The sequence below is a fragment of the Neolamprologus multifasciatus genome, chromosome 13 (genome assembly GCF_963576455.1).
Source record: "Neolamprologus multifasciatus chromosome 13, fNeoMul1.2, whole genome shotgun sequence".
NCBI lineage: Eukaryota > Metazoa > Chordata > Actinopteri > Cichliformes > Cichlidae > Neolamprologus > Neolamprologus multifasciatus.
This window is the reverse complement of record NC_140451.1, coordinates 10316446-10340863: the sequence shown is the minus strand read 5'-3', so window position 1 is coordinate 10340863 and position 24418 is coordinate 10316446. Positions and strand designations below refer to the sequence as shown.

The window sequence follows — 24418 nt, the reverse complement described above, 5'->3', positions numbered from 1 at the left end:
ACGTGCACTTATGGACACTCTTATGTTTGAACAAGGTGGCCAAACTGTGATTTGCACAGAAGTCCAATAACAAAACACCGCTCGGGTTCAGATCAGGGAGGCCGTTCCTCCCAATCACGCCCCTCCAGGTCTCGCTGTTGTTACCCACGTGAGCGTTGAAGTCTCCCAGCAGGACAACAGAGCTGTTGCTGGAGCACCTTCCAGCATGTTAAATTTTATTGTAATCTAGATCAAACTCACTTTAAATAATGTTTCTATGTGCTGCGTGTGTTATTTGTTATTCACATGTGAAGTTTAAAAAGGTTTAGCTAAGTCTTCATTTAACAAATGTTATTTCTGGAGTTTTGTTTTGCTTACTTGCTGCATCAGGTACTTCCCTATGTATCTAGAGAGGATCAGAAGTCCCAGGTATACTGGTATTGGGGGTTGCAGCGTAGGGATGACTTTTTCTGAAGCCTCCAGCTGACTGTTTCCCCTCAGCTGTAAAAAGCTGATGATTTACAAAACCCACAACACATCGTTTAAATAGATGAGGCTTAAAATGATCTTAAGAAGAGATATTGTTAGAACCTAGAAAGAGGAGGTGTGTGTGTGTGTGTGCGTGTGCGTGTGTGTGTGTGTGTGTGTGTGAGAAAGAGAGAGCTGGAGAGAAGCTGAGCTTTATTCAAAGTGACTTGAAACAAACTGCAGCAATAAGGGCAAACTAGTGCACAGTTATGTTTACGTGAGCGTTATTTTGTATGCATTTGTACAGTTCGATAACTGTGAGAACACACTGATAGCATTTAGCTCTAGTAACAGGCATTTGTACCAGTCAGCATGAAAAATCAGGGGAAGGAACTAGTATGTAAACTGAAACTGTACAGTATATGTGTGCGTGTGCCTGTGTGTGTGTTTATGCTCGAGTGTATGAATAAATGAGTCAGTTTTTTGATGCAATTATTTGATGCTCAAAGCAGGTTTATTTAATTAATATCCAGTTTATTTCCAGTCAGTTCCGAATTCATCTTAAATTCAATTGAATTTTATTGATATAGCAGCAAATCACACCATCAGTCACTTCAAGGCTGTATGTATTATTGTAAGGTAGACCCTACAATAATACATACAGAGAACCCAACAATCATATGACCCCCTATGAGCAAGCACTTTGGCGACAGTGGGGAGGAAAAACTCCCTTTTAAAAGGAAGAAACCTCCAGCAGAACCAGGCTCAGGGAGGGGCGGCCATCTGCTGCGACCGGTTGGGGTGAGAGAAGGAAGATATTTGTTGTAGGTCTGATTGAAGGACTGATGTGATGGTAAGTTGACTGCTGCTCCGCTTTGAATATTGAGAGATTAGCTAATGGAATTTAAGCCAGACTGTGCCCAACTTTAAGACCATATTCACTGGTTGTTTTTGTTGTTATTATTTTGGTCTTTTTTTTTTCACAAGAATTTCTAGCTCCCCTAGAATTTTGGCCGCCCAAACAATTAGACGATTGCTGAGAGAGCACAAGGTTTTCTCCCCCTGTGCTATTCATATCAGTGCAGGGGGTCTCCTAGAGAGGCCGGGGTCAAAAAAGGGATGCTTCAGAACTTCGGAGGGTGTTATGCGCTGATTTGCATCCACAGCCAACATCTGTTTGATTAGCCTTACAAATAATTGTTGGCCATTTTCAGGTCCTCGCCTAACATTCAGTAGTTTTTCAAGGTCATCGAGACACTTAAGTTTTATATACCGTGTTTCCTTGGATTGATAATCTGTCTCGTATTGAAATTGTTCTTTGGTCTTAAATGTCCAGCGCTGTTCGTTGTTGTTATCTTCGATGAAATAGCAATCAGTGTACACGCCAGAATCTAGAAGATGATCTGGTAGCTGACCCTGAGTTTCAATTATGAATCTCAAAACATCATAATCGTCTTCCCCAGGATAGAGAGGCACCCCTGTAGCAAGTTCTACAGCTACCAGCCCCAGAGCCCACATGTCAATTGCTTCATCACATGGAATGCCAAGCATAACCTCGGGTGCACAATAACCAACCGTCCCCACACGGTCACCTGGAATCAGTGCAGAAGAGGGACATGCGAGGCCAAAGTCTATAAGTTTGACTTTGACGGGAGACTCATGGCGGTTCACAACCATTATGTTGACAGGTTTGAGGTCAGCATGCACTATTCCCACAGAACCCAGGTGGAACAGAGCATTTGCAAGCTGATGCAAAATTGGCCTGAGTTCTTTAATTGGGAGACCCTGGTTATTCCGGTCCCCTATGTAGTCTGACAGGCTTTGGTCGAGGAGTTCAAAATTTAAGCAAATACGCTCTCCATCGAGGAAATAGCCGTTCCATTCAACAATATTGCACCTGTCTGGATCCAAGCGTCGCAGCTGCTCCAGGATGAAAATTTCCAGTTTTGCCTGTTGCAGAATTTTAGGGTCGCTCTTGTTGACTTTAATAGCCACAGTTTGGTTGTTTTTTGTATCGCAACATCTGGTTACCAAACCAAAGCCTCCTTCTCCAAGGAAAGCCTCTACCACGTGGTGTTCTCCCAAAATTGTCCCTTCCATTATTTCAAGATCATCTTCAGAGGAAGATGGGTTGGCTGAGGTGTTGATGTGTCCTTTTTGAGGAAATTCAACTGAGTTTTGGAAACTGCAGTTGAATTTTTGCGATCCATGACTTTCCCAGCTTGAAGGCTGCTGAGAGAGCACAAGGTTTTCTCCCCCTGTGCTATTCATGTCAGTGCAGGGGGCTCTCCTTGAGAGGCCAGTGTCAAAAAAGGGATGCTTCAAAACCTCAGAGGGGGTTATGCGCTGATTTGCATCCAAGGCCAACATCTGTTTGATTAGCCTTACAAATAATTGTTGGCCATTTTCAGGTCCTCGCGTAGCCTTCAGTAGTTCATCGAGGTCATCGAGACACTTAAGTTTTATCGATCGAGTTTCCTTGGATTGATAATCTGTCTCGTATTGAAATTGTTCTTTGGTCTTAAATGTCCAGCGCTGTTCGTTGTTGTTATCTTCGATGAAGTAGCAATCAGTGTACATGCCAGACTCTAGAAGATGATCTGGTAGCTGACCCTGAGTTTCAATTATGAATTTCAAAACATCATAATCATCTTCCCCAGGATAGAGAGGCACCCCTGTAGCAAGCTCTACAGCTACCAGCCCCAGAGACCACATGTCAATTGCTTCACCATATGGAGTGCCAAGCATAATCTCAGGTGCACAATAACCAATTGTCCCCACAGCACCACCAGTAGTCACTGCACAAGTGTTACATGCGATGCCAAAGTCTATAAGTTTGACTTTGACGGGAGACTCATGGCGATTCACAACCATTATGTTGACAGGTTTGAGGTCAGCATGCACTATTCCCACAGAACCCAGGTGGAACAGAGCATTTGCAAGCTGATGCAAAATTGGCCTGAGTTCTCTTATTGGGAGACCCTGATTATTCCGGTCCCCTATGTAGTCCGACAGGCTTTGGTCGAGGAGTTCAAAATTTAAGCAAATACGCTCTCCATCGAGGAAATAGCCGTTCCATTCAACAATGTTGCACCTGTCTGGATCCAAGCGTCGCAGCTGCTCCAGGATGAAAATTTCCTGTTTTGCCTGTTGCAAAATTTCAGGGTCGCTCTTGTTGACTTTAATAGCCACAGTTTGGTTGTTTTTTGTATCGCGACATTTAGTTACAACACCAAAGCTTCCTTCTCCAAGGAAAGCCTCCACCACGTGGTGATCTCCCAAAATTGTCCCTTCCATTATTTCAAGATCATCTTCAGAGGAAGATGGGGTGGCTGAGGTGTTGATGTGTCCTTTTTGAGGAAATTCAACTGAGTTTTGGAAACTGCAGTTGAATTTTTGCGATCCATGACTTTCCCAGCTTGAAGGCTGCTGAGAGAGCACAAGGTTTTCTCCCCCTGTGCTATTCATGTCAGTGCAGGGGGCTCTCCTTGAGAGGCCAGTGTCAAAAAAGGGATGCTTCAAAACCTCAGAGGGGGTTATGCGCTGATTTGCATCCAAGGCCAACATCTGTTTGATTAGCCTTACAAATAATTGTTGGCCATTTTCAGGTCCTCGCCTAACCTTCAGTAGTTGTTCGAGGTCATCGAGACGCTTAAGTTTTATATATCGTGTTTCCTTGGATTGATAATCTGTCTCGTATTGAAATTGTTCTTTGGTCTTAAATGTCCAGCGCTGTTCGTTGTAGTTATCTTCGATGAAGTAGCAATCAGTGTACAAGCCAGACTCTAGAAGATGATCTGATAGCTCACCTTGAGTTTCAGTTATGAATCTCAAAACATCATAATCATTTATCCCAGGATAGAGAGGCACCCCTGTAGCAAGCTCCACAGCTACCAGCCCCAGAGCCCACATGTCAATTGCTTCATCACATGGAATGCCAAGCATAACCTCGGGTGCACAATAACCAACCGTCCCCACACAGTCACCAGGAATCAGTGCAGAAGAGGGACATGCGAGGCCAAAGTCTATAAGTTTGACTTTGACGGGAGACTCATGGCGGTTCACAACCATTATGTTGACAGGTTTGAGGTCAGCATGCACTATTCCCACAGAACCCAGGTGGAACAGAGCATTTGCAAGCTGATGCAAAATTGGCCTGAGTTCTCTTATTGGGAGACCTTGGTAATTCCGGTCCCCTATGTAGTCCGACAGGCTTTGGTCGAGGAGTTCAAAATTTAAGCAAATACGCTCTCCATCGAGGAAATAGCCGTTCCATTCAACAATGTTGCACCTGTCTGGATCCAAGCGTCGCAGCTGCTCCAGGATGAAAATTTCCAGTTTTGCCTGTTGCAGAATTTCAGGGTCGCTCTTGTTGACTTTAATGGCCACAGTTTGGTTATTTGTTGTATCGCAACATCTGGTTACCAAACCAAAGCCTCCTTCTCCAAGGAAAGCCTCCACCACGTGGTGTTCTCCCAAAATTGTCCCTTCCATTATTTCAAGATCATCTTCAGAGGAAGATGGGGTGGCTGAGGTGTTGATGTGTCCTTTATGAGGAAATTCAACTGAGTTTTGGAAACTGCAGTTGAATTTTTGCGATCCATGACTTTCCCAGCTTGAAGGCTGCTGAGAGAGCACAAGGTTTTCTCCCCCTGTGCTATTCATGTCAGTGCAGGGGGCTCTCCTTGAGAGGCCAGTGTCAAAAAAGGGATGCTTCAAAACCTCAGAGGGGGTTATGCGCTGATTTGCATCCAAGGCCAACATCTGTTTCATTAGCCTTACAAATAATTGTTGGCCATTTTCAGGTCCTCGCCTAACCTTCAGTAGTTCATCGAGGTCATCAAGACACTTAAGTTTTATCGATCGAGTTTCCTTGGATTGATAATCTGTCTCGTATTGAAATTGTTCTTTGGTCTTAAATGTCCAGCGCTGTTCGTTGTTGTTATCTTCGATGAAGTAGCAATCAGTGTACAAGCCAGACTCTAGAAGATGATCTGGTAGCTGACCCTGAGTTTCAATTATGAATTTCAAAACATCATAATCATCTTCCCCAGGATAGAGAGGCACCCCTGTAGCAAGCTCTACAGCTACCAGCCCCAGAGACCACATGTCAATTGCTTCACCATATGGAGTGCCAAGCATAATCTCAGGTGCACAATAACCAATTGTCCCCACAGCACCACCAGTAGTCACTGCACAAGTGTTACATGCGATGCCAAAGTCTATAAGTTTGACTTTGACGAGAGACTGATGGCGATTCACAACCATTATGTTGACAGGTTTGAGGTCAGCATGCACTATTCCCACAGAACCCAGGTGGAACAGAGCATTTGCAAGCTGATGCAAAATTGGCCTGAGTTCTTTAATTGGGAGACCCTGGTTATTCCGGTCCCCTATGTAGTCCGACAGGCTTTGGTCGAGGAGTTCAAAATTTAAGCAAATACGCTCTCCATCGAGGAAATAGCCGTTCCATTCAACAATGTTGCACCTGTCTGGATCCAAGCCTTGCAGCTGCTCCAGAATGAAAATTTCCTGTTTTGCCTGTTGCAAAATTTCAGGGTCGCTCTTGTTGACTTTAATAGCCACAGTTTGGTTGTTTTTTGTATCGCGACATTTAGTTACAACACCAAAGCTTCCTTCTCCAAGGAAAGCCTCCACCACGTGGTGATCTCCCAAAATTGTCCCTTTAGATATTTCAAGCTCATCTGAGCCGAAGGATGGGTTGGCTGACATGGTGTAACGTGTCTGTTTGTTTTGTGAATTGGTGAGAAACAAAACTGAACTTGTTTTGGTTTCTGTCATAAAATGCTCTCAAAATTTCTCGAAAGGGTTTTCGTTGCTGTCAGGTCAATGTCCGTTAAGTCATAAAGTATAATAGGTGAGCGCTCCTACTTAACGGTTTTGGGATCAAAGCAAAGCTGCCACGTCAGAAAGGATCAAAGCAAAGTTACCGCATCACAAGGGATCGAAGCGTTCTAATATGTGCGCGCATGCGCACACACGTGTTTGTTTGTGTAATATTGTTCACACTAAATTTGACCCTAATCAATTTAATATGATTCTCTAAAATGTTAGTTTTAGAGAATTTTAAAATTACGAAACTGACAGTTACAAAACTTTTTGTTCGTTTATTTCTATTGGTTTTTTTTGGGTTCTGGTTTTTTTGCATACCATGTCAAGCTTTTCTGTATATAGTCATGTTGTAGATTTCGGAGCAAATAAGAAAATGTTAAAATGTTCTATTTTATGTAAAACAATCATCAACTTCATATCCAGGTTTCGTGAGGATGCTTGATATCTTTGAAAAATCGTGGATTTTAATATTGTAGTGCGTGGATTTCGGATTTGGTGCTTAAAACTTTGTGAAACTGTAACCGTATTTCATTCACCACAAATAACTATCTGATTGAATAGTTTTCTTATCAGATAGAGAAATAAAATGAGTCGCAAGGTCTAAAGCAACATTTCTCTGGCTTGGCTGCCTTGTACCTCTGCACGTCAGTCTGTTTCAATGTGTGACCCCCCACCCCCTCCCCGAACAGTCGGAGATGAGTGCACTAACGTGCCTGGAGGCATAGCTGGACTGGCCATCGGGCATACCGGGCATTTGCCCAGTGATTTTTATTTTTTTTTGCTTTTATTGGCCAAAGTTTTTTTGTTTGTTTTTAACGGTATAAACAATGAAAGGTGGTGGATTGGCCAGTTGGTCATGATCGACTCTGGGCTGGACCAATTACAGCGGTTAAAGTTCCGTATTTAGGTGTAAAGGAACGCGATTTGTCCCGAACTTCAGCAAAAATTTTAAAACAAACAAAAAGACACAAAGCTGGAGTTATTCTGTGTCTTTACGCTGCATAGCTTCCTTTTCTCCTCTCATTCTCTCCCCCTCCATCTCCTGCTGCTACTTCAATCATGAAACTGATCAATGATCAGCTGATCGGATTTGGTGTCCTTAGTCCCGTCTCGTCTGTTTATTGTCGCGCTAAACAACAGCAGCACGTTTAAGCTTGATAAGCTGTTGTTGTAATTTATTTAATATTACTTTCTAGTATCAACTGACGTTTGCTGTCGCCACAGCCGTAAAGGTGCTGGTCAACACACAGTCAACACACAGTTTCTCATTTAAAATGTCTAGGTTTTAATAAATACAACCGAATCTTACAACCAAAGTGGTCATCTGATGTAAAATATGTAAAAAAAAAAAAAAAAATCATTATTGTATATAGTAAATATTAAGTCTAATATATGCCCTAATTAGCTATAGTACTTTTTCCTTTGGGAAGGTACCATGTGTGCAGTCTGCAATTCTGTTGCGGAAAGATGTTGGATCTATTTAATTACTGTAGAAAAATGATTGGTTTCTGTCCAATTGTTTTTACTCTGGCAATAAATTAAAGTCGATTACGTTGATTAAGCATCATTAGGCGGAGGGTGGGGGGCGGTTCCCTATTTTTTTTACTGGGAGTTGGCAACCCTGCTAGTTAGGTATATGTAATTATTGATTAGGTTGTTTGATATTTCCGGTAAGTACTGTTTAAAATACCCGAATAGGGAGGATGGTGTAGGTTTAAGTTTGTTAGATTGATACATATATACCAACAGGACAGCGTACATCACTGTCACAACAGCATTAGTTTTCATTCAAAGGCTTTATGGCTTTTCCTATAATACCTGGTGGGCTGTTCTCTAGTCAAAATGCCCGGGCTGATTTTTTTGTCCCAGTCCAGTCCTGCTTGTTCATCAAAATCAATCACTGAAAGAAAAAAAAGTTCACCGTCTCTTTGAATTTGCAGTGATGGTCATTGCTACTCCCCTCCAGTTGGAGGCGGTGATGGACCAACAAACATCAATGCTCACATGCTGGTTCACATGGTGATGACAAAAAAAAGACGGTGTTATAAGCTGTAAAAACGTGATGTGTGAGTGTGTGTGCTGTGTGTATATTTCTGTGGAGAGGAGAAAGAGCGTAAAAAGACTGGGTCCCGCTGTATTACTCAGGCTGCACTACAGCGTCTATTCACAGGCGCGATCCCACTACTGAGCGGCACGGGGGCTTTGACCTGCTCCGTTTCCGACCTGGGCCGGTGCACCCCTCCTTAGGCGACCTGGTGGTCCCGAGCTCCCCCAGGAGCACCATATCGATGCCGAACTTAGTGCGGACACCCGATCGGCATAGTCCGCTGCAGCTCAGAGCTCCTGAGCTCAAACGATCCGCCAGCCTCAGCCTCCCGGTAGCTTGGATTACAGGCGCGCGCCACCGCACCCGGCGAGGAACAGAAGTGCTCCTCGGGCTTTTATCTTTTTATATTTAACTGGACTGGCCATCGGGCATACCGGGCATTTGTCCAGTGGACCGATGGGGATTTTTCGCTTTTATGGGCCGACGGTTTTTTTGTTTGTTTGGTTGGTTTTTACCTGTAAAACAATGAAAGGTGGTGGTTTGGCCAGTTGGTCATGATCGACTCTGGGCTGGACCAATTACAGCGGTTAAAGTTCCGTATTTAGGTGTAAAGGAACGCGATTTGTCCCGAACTTCAGCAAAAATTAAAAAAAAAAAAAAAAAAAAACAGACACAAAGCTGGAGTTATTCTGTGTCTTTACGCTGCATAGCTGCATCTTCTTCTCTCATTCTCTCCCCCTCCATCTCCTGCTGCTACTTCAATCATGAAACTGATCAATGATCAGCTGATCGGCTTTGGTGTCCTTAGTCCCGTCTCGTTTGTTTATCATCGTGCTAAACAACAGCAGCACGTTTAAGCTTAATAAGCTGTTGTCCAATATCTAGTGAGAGGGAAATATGAAGATGAAACCAGGGGTTCCTTACTGAATCATCAGAGTTGAACAGGTGATGGAGAAACAGGTTTACTTTTGAGTTGACATGAATGAGTGGAAGGGAAGTTATGAACTGTTTCTGAGAGACAAATAACACCAGCATCCTTTTCTAAGTAGCTGACAGCTGGTAACTGTGCAGGGGCGGGTCTAGCAAAGTTTTGCCAGGGGGCCAGGTAGGGCATTAACGGGGGGGGCACAGAGAAATAAATAGAATAAATAGAATATTGATTATATTTTTGTGTATTGCTGCAGCTTCTTCAAGTATTAACTTGGTGCTTTTGGCAACCTTAGGGGGAAATAATGGTAATATGACTGATCCATATGGACACAAAGAATAGCCACTTTTTTGTGCTACCGAAGTTCCCTCGCTTTCATTCAAAATCCCAGTCAGTGCTGTTCTCTGTGCCTGTCTTACTCTACATGATGTTATTAGCATAAACACTTTAAAGGTGATAACTTAGGACTTCAACAAATAACACAGACTGCAATGTAGTTAAGCGTCTTACAGTTAGTTTTGAATGAACTTAAAAAACAACACAAGCCAAGATCAGTCTCCTCCTATTTTTTGTGTCACATAAGAAAGGAGCATCAATATCTGATGAGAAGACTTATTAATTTGGCCTTTGACATGGTCTTACTGAGGTGATGAAGTGAAATATGCATCCTTTGTTTGGTAATGTGCTGGAAAAGTTTGAAAATGAACATTGAACGTGCTTACAGAGTGCTTGACTTTGACCCTGAAACAGATGTATGAACCCAGAAAAAGTCACACTTGGAGTAAAAACCTCTCATAGCAAGTTAATCATTAAATTGATTTGATGCTTTAAGCACAAAATTTAGTCACACAGTCAGGACAGTATCGGGTTTACCTTAATCGGTAAACATGTTTATGCAGTACATAGTAACAGTGTGACTGAGTCCACTGGTTCAAATCAGTTCTACTACATTTGGAGATGTAAGTCTTAACCTGTCACATGCATCAGGAAGGAAAATACAATCAACATTTAAATGTCTTAATTAGATTTATTTTAAGTGTCGTAATGAGCTGCTGAATGTGAAAGTTAGCAACTGTTGATTTTGCTGGCCAACAGTTACACAGTGTTAGCTAATTACTCTTTACTCTGAGTTGTTGAAACAAATCTTGGCTGTTGTCTGTTGTTGGTTAATCTGATTCCTGAGCGCTTGTGTTTGTGCTCAGCCAAAGACGTTGTTTTCTTTGTTCTGTTTTTTTTTTAAAAAATGACGAAGCAGCTCTGCTCTCTATAGTATGTATTTTTTGCATTTTGATCATCCTCATGTTCATTTTCAACATGATATTCTTATTCTTGGACTCTACTAGAGTAGCTTTGCACAATTCACAGTTGAAAAAAATGCTTCTTTATCTTACACAGATCCCCTCTTTTTCTCCTCTGCCTGAAAAACAGGGTCGTATGGTCATGACAAAGAAAACCCCAGACATGGTTAGGAATGTATTCCAAGCTGCTTTATTCTTTTAAAACAAATAAAACAGAAAAGAAACCCTACTGTCAAAAACAAACAGTGGCGTGTGTAATCAGTACCATTAGTAGTGTGTGAAGGAATGGATGAGTGGAAGATGATGCATGTAGTGCCAAAAGTAAACCAAACCTAACACAGCCAAAGTCAAACCTGGTGTCTCGGAGCCAACCAAAACTATGCCCTAAAGGCTTTTTATAGAGAGTCCTGGCACGCAGGTGTTGCCAGTGTCACTGATTGTAAACGGGAACTCCGCGTCTCCATTACCTGCAAACAAGACACACATGAGCCAAAAGGAAGGCAGGGTGCAGTGGGTCGTCACGCAGGGGTTTTGGCTTCTTTGCCTTTCAGCTAACTTTACTCATATTGGTTGATATTAAAAAGACTTGCTATTAATGATCAAGGCTTTTTAATATCATGGATTAGGTGTTCTTTTTATTCATGCTTTCTCTGGGGTCTATGATGGATATTTTAGAATTAAAATTGCATAAATTAAGATTTGATTAAAAATATTAGTCTCACACATTGCATTAATTTAATTCAAAAATGAGTCAGGTAGGTATTAAGTAGAAATACACCAGAATAGTGAAATTAATCTTGCATTTATCGTCTAATCTTGATCACATGTTCAGCGCTTATAAAAAATATATTTGGAAAACAAAAATATTTGTGCTTATTATTTTGTGTATTTATTACAGAGGAAAAAAACATGACACTCTTCCTCACCACTTCCATCCAACCATGTCCGTCAGGACTCATTTTAAGCTGCGTACAGAAGGATTCAATCAGTCTGCAGAACACGCACATGCATCTGCTCCAGTGGCAATGAATGAAAACATCTTGCTGTGTTACTATGTATACTGAAATAGGAAAATAAAATAAGATGAATGAGTTCAGCGCTCTGAGCTGGATGTCTTTCTGAAACACAACTCTCCTGCCTCTGGTCTTCATGTGAAATGTCTTTACTTGCTCAAATGTAATCTTGTAAAAATCAATCATAAAACTTCTGGAAGTGTCCATCCATCCATCCATCCATCCATCTTCATCCGCTTTATCCGAGGCTGGGTCACGGGGGCAGCAGCCTAAGCAGAGAGGCCCAGACCTCCCTCACCCCAGCCACCTCCTCCAGCTTACCCGGGGGAACATCAAGGTGTTCCCAGGCCAGCCGAGAGAAATAATCTCTTCAGCGTCTCCTGGGTCTGCCCCGGGGCCTCCTCCCGGTGGGACATGCCCAGAACACCTCACCCAGGAGGCGCCCAGGAGGCATCCCTGTCAGATGCCTGAACCACCTCAGCTGGCTCCTTTCGATGTGGAGCAGCAGCGGCTCTACTCTGAGCCCCTCCCGGATGGCCGAACTTCTCACCCTATCTCTAAGGGAGAGGCCAGCCACCCTTCGGAAGAAGCTCATTTCTGCCGCTTGTATCTGCAATCTCGTTCTTTCGGTCACTACCCACAGCTCGTGGCCATAGGTGAGGGTAGGGACGTAGATCGACCGGTAAATTGAGAGCTTCGCTTTTACACTCAGCTCCCTCTTCACCATGACGGACCGGTGCAGCGTCCGCATTACTGCAGCTGCAGCCCCAATCCGTCTGTCGATCTCCTTCTCCCATCACTCGCGAACAAGACCCCGAGATACTTGAACTCCTCCACTTGGGGCAGGAACTCATCCCTGACCCGGAGTGGGCACTCCACCCTTTTCTGGCTGAGAACCATGGCCTCAGATTTGGAGGTGCTGATCCTCATTCCCGCTGCTTCACACTCGGCTGCGAACCGCTCCAGTGCGAGCTGGAGGCCCCCACCCGATGAAGCCAACAGAACCACATCATCCGCAAAAAGCAGAGATGAGATCCTGAGGCCACCGAAGCGAAAGCCCTCCGCCACTTGGCTGCGCTTAGAAATCCTATCCATAAAAATTATGAACAGAACCGGTGACAAAGGGCAGCCCTGGCGGAGCCCATCACCCACCGGGAACGAGTCCGACTTATTGCCGGCAATGGGAACCAAGCTCTTGCAACGGTTGTACAGGGATTGAATGGCCCGTAGCAATGGGCCAGACACCCCATACTCCCGCAACAACTCCCACAGGACACCCTGAGGGACACGGTCGAATACCTTCTCCAAGTCCACAAAACACATGTAGACTGGTTGGGCAAACTCCCATGCACCCTCAAGTATCCTTGAGAAGATAAAGAGCTGGTCCAGTGTTCCGCGACCAGGATGAAAACCGCATTGTTCCTCCAGTATCCGAGGTTTGACTAGCGGACGAACTCTCCTTTCCAGCACCCTGGCATAGACTTTCCCAGGGAAGCTGAGGAGTGTGATCCCCCTGTAGTTGGAACACACCCTCCGGTCTCCCTTCTTAAAGATGGGGACCACCACCCCGGTCTGCCAGTCCAGGGGTACTGCCCCTGATCTCCACGCAACATTGTAGAGGCATGTCAACCAGGACAGCCCTACAACGTCCAGAGTCTTCAGGAACTCGGGGCGGACCTCATCAACACCAGGGGCTCTGCCACCAAGGAGTTGTTTAACTGGCTCAGTGACCTCGCCCCCGGTAATTGGCGGGTCATTCCCCTCATCCCCAGACTCTGCCTCCTCCTCGGAATACGTGTCAGTGGGATTAAGGAGGTCCTCGAAGTATTCCTTCCACCGCCTGACAATTTTCTCAGTCGACGTCAGCAGCGTTCCGCCAGCACTATACACAGTGCAGGTAGAGCACCGCTTTCCTGAGACGCCTGACGGTTTGCCAGAATCTCTTCGAGGCAGTCCGAAAGTCTTTTTCCATGACCTCTCCGAACTCCTCCCACACCCAAGTTTTTGCTTCAGCCACTGCCCGAGCCGCATTCCGCTTGGCTTGTCCATACCTGTCGGCTGCCTCCGGAGTCCCACAGGCTAACCAAGCCCGATAGGACTCCTTCTTCAGCCTGGTGGCTCCCTTCACCTCTGGTGTCCACCATTTGGTTCGGGGATTACCACCACGGCAGGCACCAACCACCTTGCGGCCGCAGCTCAATGCAGCAGCTTCGGCAATGGAGACGCTGAACGTGGTCCATTCGGACTCAATGTCCCCAGTCTCCCTCGGAATGCTGTTGAAGCTCTGCCGGAGGTGTGCGTTGAAGATCTCGCGGACTAGGGCCTCTGCTAGACGTTCCCAGCACACCCTCACTACGCGTTTAGGTGCACCGGGTCTGTCCAGCGTCCTCCCCCGCCACCTGATCCAACTGACCACCAGGTGGTGATCAGTTGACAGCTCAGCCCCTCTCTTTACCCGAGTGTCCAGAACATATGGTCGCAGGTCTGGTGATACGATTACAAAATCGATCATTGACCTACGGCCTAGAGCATCCTGGTGCCACGTGCACTTATGGACACTCTTATGTTTGAACAAGGTGGCCAAACTGTGATTTGCACAGAAGTCCAATAACAAAACACCGCTCAGGTTCAGATCAGGGAGGCCGTTCCTCCCAATCACGCCCCTCCAGGTCTCGCTGTTGTTACCCACGTGAGCGTTGAAGTCTCCCAGCAGGACAACAGAGCTGTTGCTGGAGCACCTTCCAGCATGTTAGATTTTATTGTAATCTAGATCAAACTCACTTTAAATAATGTTTCTATGTGCTGCGTGTGTTATTTGTTATTCACATGTGAAGTTTAAAAAGGTTTAGCTAAGTCTTCATTTAATAAATGTTATTTCTGGAGTTTTGTTTTGCTTACTTGCTGCATCAGGTACTTCCCTGTGTATCTAGAGAGGATCAGAAGTCCCAGGTATACTGGTATTGGGGGTTGCAGCGTAGGGATGACTTTTTCTGAAGCCTCCAGCTGACTGTTTCCCCTCAGCTGTAAAAAGCTGATGATTTACAAAACCCACAACACATCGTTTAAATAGATGAGGCTTAAAATGATCTTAAGAAGAGATATTGTTAGAACCTAGAAAGAGGAGGTGTGTGTGTGTGTGTGCGTGTGCGTGTGTGTGTGTGTGTGTGTGTGAGAAAGAGAGAGCTGGAGAGAAGCTGAGCTTTATTCAAAGTGACTTGAAACAAACTGCAGCAATAAGGGCAAACTAGTGTACAGTTATGTTTACGTGAGCGTTATTTTGTATGCATTTGTACAGTTCGATAACTGTGAGAATACACTGATAGCATTTAGCTCTAGTAACAGGCATTTGTACCAGTCAGCATGAAAAATCAGGGGAAGGAACTAGTATGTAAACTGAAACTGTACAGTATATGTATGCGTGTGCCTGTGTGTGTGTTTATGCTCGAGTGTATGAATAAATGAGTCAGTTTTTTGATGCAATTATTTGATGCTCAAAGCAGGTTTATTTAATTAATATCCAGTTTATTTCCAGTCAGTTCCGAATTCATCTTAAATTCAATTGAATTTTATTGATATAGCAGCAAATCACACCATCAGTCACTTCAAGGCTGTATGTATTATTGTAAGGTAGACCCTACAATAATACATACAGAGAACCCAACAATCATATGACCCCCTATGAGCAAGCACTTTGGCGACAGTGGGGAGGAAAAACTCCCTTTTAAAAGGAAGAAACCTCCAGCAGAACCAGGCTCAGGGAGGGGCGGCCATCTGCTGCGACCGGTTGGGGTGAGAGAAGGAAGATATTTGTTGTAGGTCTGATTGAAGGACTGATGTGATGGTAAGTTGACTGCTGCTCCGCTTTGAATATTGAGAGATTAGCTAATGGAATTTAAGCCAGACTGTGCCCAACTTTAAGACCATATTCACTGGTTGTTTTTGTTGTTATTATTTTGGTCTTTATTTTTTCACAAGAATTTCTAACTCCCCTAGAATTTTGGCCACCCAAACAATCAGACGATTGCTGAGAGAGCACAAGGTTTTCTCCCCCTGTGCTATTCATATCAGTGCAGGGGGTCTCCTAGAGAGGCCGGGGTCAAAAAAGGGATGCTTCAGAACTTTGGAGGGTGTTATGCGCTGATTTGCATCCACAGCCAACATCTGTTTGATTAGCCTTACAAATAATTGTTGGCCATTTTCAGGTCCTCGCCTAACCTTCAGTAGTTTTTCAAGGTCATCGAGACACTTAAGTTTTATATACCGTGTTTCCTTGGATTGATAATCTGTCTCGTATTGAAATTGTTCTTTGGTCTTAAATGTCCAGCGCTGTTCGTTGTTGTTATCTTCGATGAAATAGCAATCAGTGTACACGCCAGAATCTAGAAGATGATCTGGTAGCTGACCATGAGTTTCAATTATGAATCTCAAAACATCATAATCGTCTTCCCCAGGATAGAGAGGCACCCCTGTAGCAAGTTCTACAGCTACCAGCCCCAGAGCCCACATGTCAATTGCTTCATCACATGGAATGCCAAGCATAACCTCGGGTGCACAATAACCAACCGTCCCCACACGGTCACCAGGAATCAGTGCAGAAGAGGGACATGCGAGGCCAAAGTCTATAAGTTTGACTTTGACGGGAGACTCATGGCGGTTCACAACCATTATGTTGACAGGTTTGAGGTCAGCATGCACTATTCCCACAGAACCCAGGTGGAACAGAGCATTTGCAAGCTGATGCAAAATTGGCCTGAGTTCTCTTATTGGGAGACCTTGGTAATTCCGGTCCCCTATGTAGTCCGACAGGCTTTGGTCGAGGAGTTCAAAATTTAAGCAAATACGCTCTCCATCGAGGAAATAGCCGTTCCATTCAACAATGTTGCACCTGTCTGGATCCAAGCGTCGCAGCTGCTCCAGGATGAAAATTTCCAGTTTTGCCTGTTGCAGAATTTTAGGGTCGCTCTTGTTGACTTTAATAGCCACAGTTTGGTTATTTGTTGTATCGCAACATCTGGTTACCAAACCAAAGCCTCCTTCTCCAAGGAAAGCCTCCACCACGTGGTGTTCTCCCAAAATTGTCCCTTCCGTTATTTCAAGATCATCTTCAGAGGAAGATGGGGTGGCTGAGGTGTTGATGTGTCCTTTATGAGGAAATTCAACTGAGTTTTGGAAACTGCAGTTGAATTTTTGCGATCCATGACTTTCCCAGCTTGAAGGCTGCTGAGAGAGCACAAGGTTTTCTCCCCCTGTGCTATTCATGTCAGTGCAGGGGGCTCTCCTTGAGAGGCCAGTGTCAAAAAAGGGATGCTTCAAAACCTCAGAGGGGGTTATGCGCTGATTTGCATCCAAGGCCAACATCTGTTTCATTAGCCTTACAAATAATTGTTGGCCATTTTCAGGTCCTCGCCTAACCTTCAGTAGTTCATCGAGGTCATCAAGACACTTAAGTTTTATCGATCGAGTTTCCTTGGATTGATAATCTGTCTCGTATTGAAATTGTTCTTTGGTCTTAAATGTCCAGCGCTGCTCGTTGTTGTTATCTTCGATGAAGTAGCAATCAGTGTACATGCCAGACTCTAGAAGATGATCTGGTAGCTGACCCTGAGTTTCAATTATGAATTTCAAAACATCATAATCATCTTCCCCAGGATAGAGAGGCACCCCTGTAGCAAGCTCTACAGCTACCAGCCCCAGAGACCACATGTCAATTGCTTCACCATATGGAGTGCCAAGCATAATCTCAGGTGCACAATAACCAATTGTCCCCACAGCACCACCAGTAGTCACTGCACAAGTGTTACATGCGATGCCAAAGTCTATAAGTTTGACTTTGACGGGAGACTCATGGCGATTCACAACCATTATGTTGACAGGTTTGAGGTCAGCATGCACTATTCCCACAGAACCCAGGTGGAACAGAGCATTTGCAAGCTGATGCAAAATTGGCCTGAGTTCTTTAATTGGGAGACCCTGGTTATTCCGGTCCCCTATGTAGTCCGACAGGCTTTGGTCGAGGAGTTCAAAATTTAAGCAAATACGCTCTCCATCGAGGAAATAGCCGTTCCATTCAACAATGTTGCACCTGTCTGGATCCAAGCCTTGCAGCTGCTCCAGGATAAAAATTTCCTGTTTTGCCTGTTGCAAAATTTCAGGGTCGCTCTTGTTGACTTTAATAGCCACAGTTTGGTTGTTTTTTGTATCGCGACATTTAGTTACAACACCAAAGCTTCCTTCTCCAAGGAAAGCCTCCACCACGTGGTGATCTCCCAAAACTGTCCCTTCCATTATTTCAAGATCATCTTCAGAGGAAGATGGGGTGGCTGAGGTGTTGACGTGTCCTTTTTGAGGAAATTCAACTGAGTTTTGGAAACTGCAGTTGAATTTTTGCGATCCATGACTTTCCCAGCTTGAAGGCTGCTGAGAGAGCACAAGGTTTTCTCCCCCTGTGCTATTCATGTCAGTGCAGGGGGCTCTCCTTGAGAGGCCAGTGTCAAAAAAGGGATGCTTCAAAACCTCAGAGGGGGTTATGCGCTGATTTGCATCCAAGGCCAACATCTGTTTGATTAGCCTTACAAATAATTGTTGGCCGTTTTCAGGTCCTCGCCTAACCTTCAGTAGTTGTTCGAGGTCATCGAGACGCTTAAGTTTTATATATCGTGTTTCCTTGGATTGATAATCTGTCTCGTATTGAAATTGTTCTTTGGTCTTAAATGTCCAGCGCTGTTCGTTGTAGTTATCTTCGATGAAGTAGCAATCAGTGTACAAGCCAGACTCTAGAAGATGATCTGGTAGCTGACCTTGAGTTTCAGTTATGAATCTCAAAACATCATAATCATTTTTCCCAGGATAGAGAGGCACCCCTGTAGCAAGCTCCACAGCTACCAGCCCCAGAGCCCACATGTCAATTGCTTCATCACATGGAATGCCAAGCATAATCTCGGGTGCACAATAACCAACCGTCCCCACACAGTCACCAGGAATCAGTGCAGAAGAGGGACATGCGAGGCCAAAGTCTATAAGTTTGACTTTGACGGGAGACTCATGGCGGTTCACAACCATTATGTTGACAGGTTTGAGGTCAGCATGCACTATTCCCACAGAACCCAGGTGGAACAGAGCATTTGCAAGCTGATGCAAAATTGGCCTGAGTTCTCTTATTGGGAGACCCTGGTAATTCCGGTCCCCTATGTAGTCCGACAGGCTTTGGTCGAGGAGTTCAAAATTTAAGCAAATACGCTCTCCATCGAGGAAATAGCCGTTCCATTCAACAATGTTGCACCTGTCTGGATCCAAGCGTCGCAGCTGCTCCAGGATGAAAATTTCCAGTTTTGCCTGTTGCAGAATTTCAGGGTCGCTCTTGTTGACTTTAATAGCCACAGTTTGGTTATTTGTTGTATCGCAACATCTGGTTACCAAACCAAAGCCTCCTTCTCCAAGGAAAGCCTCCACCACGTGGTGTTCTCCCAAAATTGTCCCTTCCATTATTTCAAGATCATCTTCTGAGGAAGATGGGTTGGCTGAGGTGTTGATGTGTCCTTGTTGAGGAAATTCAACTGAGTTTTGGAAACTGCAGTTGAATTTTTGCGATCCATGACTTTCCCAGCTTGAAGGCTGCTGAGAGAGCACAAGGTTTTCTCCCCCTGTGCTATTCATGTCAGTGCAGGGGGCTCTCCTTGAGAGGCCAGTGTCAAAAAAGGGATGCTTCAAAACCTCAGAGGGGGTTATGCGCTGAGTTGCATCCAAGGCCAACATCTGTTTGATTAGCCTTACAAATAATTGTTGGCCATTTTCAGGTCCTCGCGTAGCCTTCAGTAGTTCATCGAGGTCATCGAGACACTTAAGTTTTATCGATCGAGTTTCCTTGGATTGATAATCTGTCTCGTATTGAAATTGTTCTTTGGTCTTAAATGTCCAGCGCTGTTCGTTGTTGTTATCTTCGATGAAGTAGCAATCAGTGTACATGCCAGACTCTAGAAGATGATCTGGTAACTGACCCTGAGTTTCAATTATGAATTTCAAAACATCATAATCATCTTCCCCAGGATAGAGAGGCACCCCTGTAGCAAGCTCTACAGCTACCAGCCCCAGAGACCACATGTCAATTGCTTCACCATATGGAGTGCCAAGCATAATCTCAGGTGCACAATAACCAATTGTCCCCACAGCACCACCAGTAGTCACTGCACAAGTGTTACATGCGATGCCAAAGTCTATAAGTTTGACTTTGACGGGAGACTCATGGCGATTCACAATCATTATGTTGACAGGTTTGAGGTCAGCATGCACTATTCCCACAGAACCCAGGTGGAACAGAGCATTTGCAAGCTGATGCAAAATTGGCCTGAGTTCTTTAATTGGGAGACCCTGGTTATTCCGGTCCCCTATGTAGTCCGACAGGCTTTGGTCGAGGAGTTCAAAATTTAAGCAAATACGCTCTCCATCGAGGAAATAGCCGTTCCATTCAACAATGTTGCACCTGTCTGGATCCAAGCCTTGCAGCTGCTCCAGGATAAAAATTTCCTGTTTTGCCTGTTGCAAAATTTCAGGGTCGCTCTTGTTGACTTTAATAGCCACAGTTTGGTTGTTTTTTGTATCGCGACATTTAGTTACAACACCAAAGCTTCCTTCTCCAAGGAAAGCCTCCACCACGTGGTGATCTCCCAAAATTGTCCCTTTAGATATTTCAACCTCATCTGAGCCGAAGGATGGGTTGGCTGACATGGTGTAAGGTGTCTGTTTGTTTTGTGAATTGGTGAGAAAGAAAACTGAACTTTTTTTGGTTTCTGCCATAAAATGCTCTCAAAACTTCTCGAAAGGGTTTTCGTTGCTGTCAGGTCAATGTCCGTTAAGCCATAAAGTATAATAGGTGAGCGCTCCTACTTATCGGTTTTGGGATCAAAGCAAAGCTGCCACGTCAGAAAGGATCAAAGCAAAGTTACCGCATCACAAGGGATCGAAGCGTTCTAATATGTGCGCGCATGCGCACACACGTGTTTGTTTGTGTAATATTGTTCACACTAAATTTGACCCTAATCAATTTAATATGATTCTCTAAAATGTTAGTTTTAGAGAATTTTAAAATTACGAAACTGACAGTTACAAAACTTTTTGTTCGTTTATTTGTATTGGGTTTTTTTGGGTTCTGGTTTTTTTGCATACCATGTCAAGCTTTTCTGTATAAAGTCATGTTGTAGATTTCGGAGCAAATAAGAAAATGTTAAAATGTTCTATTTTATGTAAAACAATCATCAACTTCATATCCAGGTTTCGTGAGGATGCTTGATATCTTTGAAAAATCGTGGATTTTAATATTGTAGTGCGTGGAGTTCGGATTTGGTGCTTAAAACTTTGTGAAACTGTAACCGTATTTCATTCACCACAAATAACTATCTGATTGAATAGTTTTCTTATCAGATAGAGAAATAAAATGAGTCGCAAGGTCTAAAGCAACATTTCTCTGGCTTGGCTGCCTTGTACCTCTGCACGTCAGTCTGTTTCAATGTGTGACCCCCCACCCCCTCCCCGAACAGTCGGAGATGAGTGCACTAACGTGCCTGGAGGCATAGCTGGACTGGCCATCGGGCATTTGCCCAGTGATTTTTTTTTTTTTTTTTGCTTTTATGGGCCAAAGTTTTTTTGTTTGTTTTTAACGGTATAAACAATGAAAGGTGGTGGATTGGCCAGTTGGTCATGATCGACTCTGGGCTGGACCAATTACAGCGGTTAAAGTTCCGTATTTAGGTGTAAAGGAACGCGATTTGTCCCAAACTTCAGCAAAAATTTTTAAAACAAACAAAAAGACACAAAGCTGGAGTTATTCTGTGTCTTTACGCTGCATAGCTTCCTTTTCTCCTCTCATTCTCTCCCCCTCCATCTCCTGCTGCTACTTCAATCATGAAACTGATCAATGATCAGCTGATCGGATTTGGTGTCCTTAGTCCCGTCTCGTCTGTTTATTGTCGCGCTAAACAACAGCAGCACGTTTAAGCTTGATAAGCTGTTGTTGTAATTTATTTAATATTACTTTCTAGTATCAACTGACGTTTGCTGGCGCCACAGCCGTAAAGGTGCTGGTCAACACACAGTCAACACACAGTTTCTCATTTAAAATGTCTAGGTTTTAATAAATACAACCGAATCTTACAACCAAAGTGGTCATCTGATGTAAAATATGTAAAAAAAATAAAAATAAAAAATCATTATTTTATATAGTAAATATTAAGTCTAATATATGCCCTAATTAGCTATAGTACTTTTTCCTTTGGGAAGGTACCATGTGTGCAGTCTGCAATTCTGTTGCGGAAAGATGTTGGATCTATTTAATTACTGTAGAAAAATGATTGGTTTCTGTCCATTTGTTTTACCCTGGCAATAAATTAAAGTCGATTACGTTGATTAAGCATCATTAGGCGGAGGGTGGGGGGCGGTTCCCTATTTTTTTACTGGGAGTTGGCAACCCTGCTAGTTAGGTATATGTAATTATTGATTAGGTTGTTTGATATTTCCGGTAAGTACTGTTTAAAATACCCGAATAGGGAGGATGGTGTAGGTTTAAGTTTGTTAGAGTGATACATATATACCAACAGGACAGCGTACATCACTGTCACAACAGCATTAGTTTTCATTCAAAGGCTTTATGGCTTTTCCTATAATACCTGGTGGGCTGTTCTCTAGTCAAAATGCCCGGGCTGATTTTTTTGTCCCAGTCCAGTCCTGCTTGTTCATCAAAATCAATCACTGAAAGAAAAAAAAGTTCACCGTCTCTTTGAATTTGCAGTGATGGTCATTGCTACTCCCCTCCAGTTGGAGGCGCTGCGGGACCAACAAACAGCGGTGGTTTTCAATGGAACGAGAGGACAGAGAGACCGTGTTTGACGCTTTTATAAGCTGTAAAAATGTGATGTGTGAGTGTGTGCTGTGTGTATATTTCTGTGGAGAGGAGAAAGAGCGTAAAAAGACTGGGTCCCGCTGTATTACTCAGGCTGCACTACAGCGTCTATTCACAGGCGCGATCCCACTACTGAGCGGCACGGGGGCTTTGACCTGCTCCGTTTCCGACCTGGGCCGGTGCACCCCTCCTTAGGCGACCTGGTGGTCCCGAGCTCCCCCAGGAGCACCATATCGATGCCGAACTTAGTGCGGACACCCGATCGGCATAGTCCGCTGCAGCTCAGAGCTCCTGAGCTCAAACGATCCGCCAGCCTCAGCCTCCCGGTAGCTTGGATTACAGGCGCGCGCCACCGCACCCGGCGAGGAACAGAAGTGCTCCTCGGGCTTTTATCTTTTTATCTTTAACTGGACTGGCCATCGGGCATACCGGGCATTTGTCCAGTGGACCGATGGGGATTTTTCGCTTTTATGGGCCGACGGTTTTTTTGTTTGTTTGGTTGGTTTTTACCTGTAAAACAATGAAAGGTGGTGGTTTGGCCAGTTGGTCATGATCAACTCTGGGCTGGACCAATTACAGCGGTTAAAGTTCCGTATTTAGGTGTAAAGGAACGCGATTTGTCCCGAACTTCAGCAAAAATTAAAAAAAAAAAAAAAAAAACAGACACAAAGCTGGAGTTATTCTGTGTCTTTACGCTGCATAGCTGCATCTTCTTCTCTCATTCTCTCCCCCTCCATCTCCTGCTGCTACTTCAATCATGAAACTGATCAATGATCAGCTGATCGGCTTCTGTGTCCTTAGTCCCGTCTCGTTTGTTTATCATCGTGCTAAACAACAGCAGCACGTTTAAGCTTGATAAGCTGTTGTCCAATATCTAGTGAGAGGGAAATATGAAGATGAAACCAGGGGTTCCTTACTGAATCATCAGAGTTGAACAGGTGATGGAGAAACAGGTTTACTTTTGAGTTGACATGAATGAGTGGAAGGGAAGTTATGAACTGTTTCTGAGAGACAAATAACACCAGCATCCTTTTCTAAGTAGCTGACAGCTGGTAACTGTGCAGGGGCGGGTCTAGCAAAGTTTTGCCAGGGGGCCAGGTAGGGCATTAACGGGGGGGGGGGGGGGGGGGGGGCACAGAGAAATGCTTTTCTTTCTTATTCTCATTTAAAATGTCTAGGTTTTAATAAATACAACTGAATCTTACAACCAAAGTGGTCATCTGATGTAAAATATATAAAAATTCATTATTGTATATAGTAAATATTAAGTCTAATATATGCCCTAATAAGCTATAGTAATTTTTCCTTTCGAAAGGTACCATGTGTGCAGTCTGCAATTCTGTTGCGGAAAGATGTTGGATCTATTTAATTACTGTAGAAAAATGATTGGTTTCTGTCCATTTGTTTTACCCTGGCAATAAATTAAAGTCGATTACGTTGATTAAGCATCATTAGGCGGAGGGTGGGGGGCGGTTCCCTATTTTTTTACTGGGAGTTGGCAACCCTGCTAGTTAGGTATATGTAATTATTGATTAGGTTGTTTGATATTTCTGGTAAATACTGTTTAAAATACCAGAATAGGGAGGATGGTGTAGGTTTAAGTTTATTAGATTGATACATATATACCAACAGGACAGCGTACATCACTGTCACAACAGCATTTGTTTTCATTCAAAGGCTTTATGGCTTTTCCTATAATACCTGGTGGGCCGTTCTCTAGTCAAAATGCCCGGGCTGATTTTTTGTCCCAGTCCAGTCCTGCCTGGAGGTTGCCGTTTTAATGAGTGTTCAAACAAAAAATAGAAGGAGTCTTGACGAATGATTTGTACTTTTTCACAATGGGGGAGTTTGCATAAGTGTTAGTAAATAATTTTCTCGAGTGTGTACGTTACACATGCTAATTTTTAAAATCGTTTGTATTATTTTGCTAGCTAGCAAACTCGT

The 24418-nt window shown here is 43.9% G+C and overlaps 2 protein-coding genes and 2 non-coding genes across 4 annotated transcripts; all 4 read right to left on the bottom strand.

Annotated features, from left to right (window-relative positions):
* Positions 1–778: 778 nt before the first annotated feature.
* Positions 779–6505, bottom strand: LOC146505073 (uncharacterized). Its single transcript, XM_085182256.1, has one exon. The coding sequence runs from the start codon at positions 6247–6249 to the stop codon at positions 1519–1521; it is 4731 nt and encodes a 1576-aa protein (XP_085038382.1). The 5' UTR covers positions 6250–6505; the 3' UTR covers positions 779–1518.
* A 1911-nt stretch (positions 6506–8416) lies between these two features.
* Positions 8417–8715, bottom strand: LOC146505072 (signal recognition particle RNA). The gene has a single exon (XR_014877797.1).
* A 6294-nt stretch (positions 8716–15009) lies between these two features.
* LOC146505071 (uncharacterized) lies at positions 15010–20348 on the bottom strand. Its single transcript, XM_085182258.1, has one exon. It carries the CDS (start codon positions 20305–20307, stop codon positions 15646–15648), a length of 4662 nt encoding a protein of 1553 aa, XP_085038384.1. The 5' UTR covers positions 20308–20348; the 3' UTR covers positions 15010–15645.
* A 2190-nt stretch (positions 20349–22538) lies between these two features.
* On the bottom strand, positions 22539–22837 carry LOC146505070 (signal recognition particle RNA). Its single transcript, XR_014877796.1, has one exon.
* Between the last annotated feature and the right edge of the window lie 1581 nt (positions 22838–24418).

What these genes read in the sequence shown, in the direction of transcription:
- LOC146505073 (XM_085182256.1), bottom strand. Translation starts at nt 6,249, where the DNA reads ATGACAGAAACCAAAACAAGTTCAGTTTTGTTTCTCACCAATTCACAA.
- LOC146505071 (XM_085182258.1), bottom strand. Translation starts at nt 20,307, where the DNA reads ATGTCAGCCAACCCATCCTTCGGCTCAGATGAGGTTGAAATATCTAAA.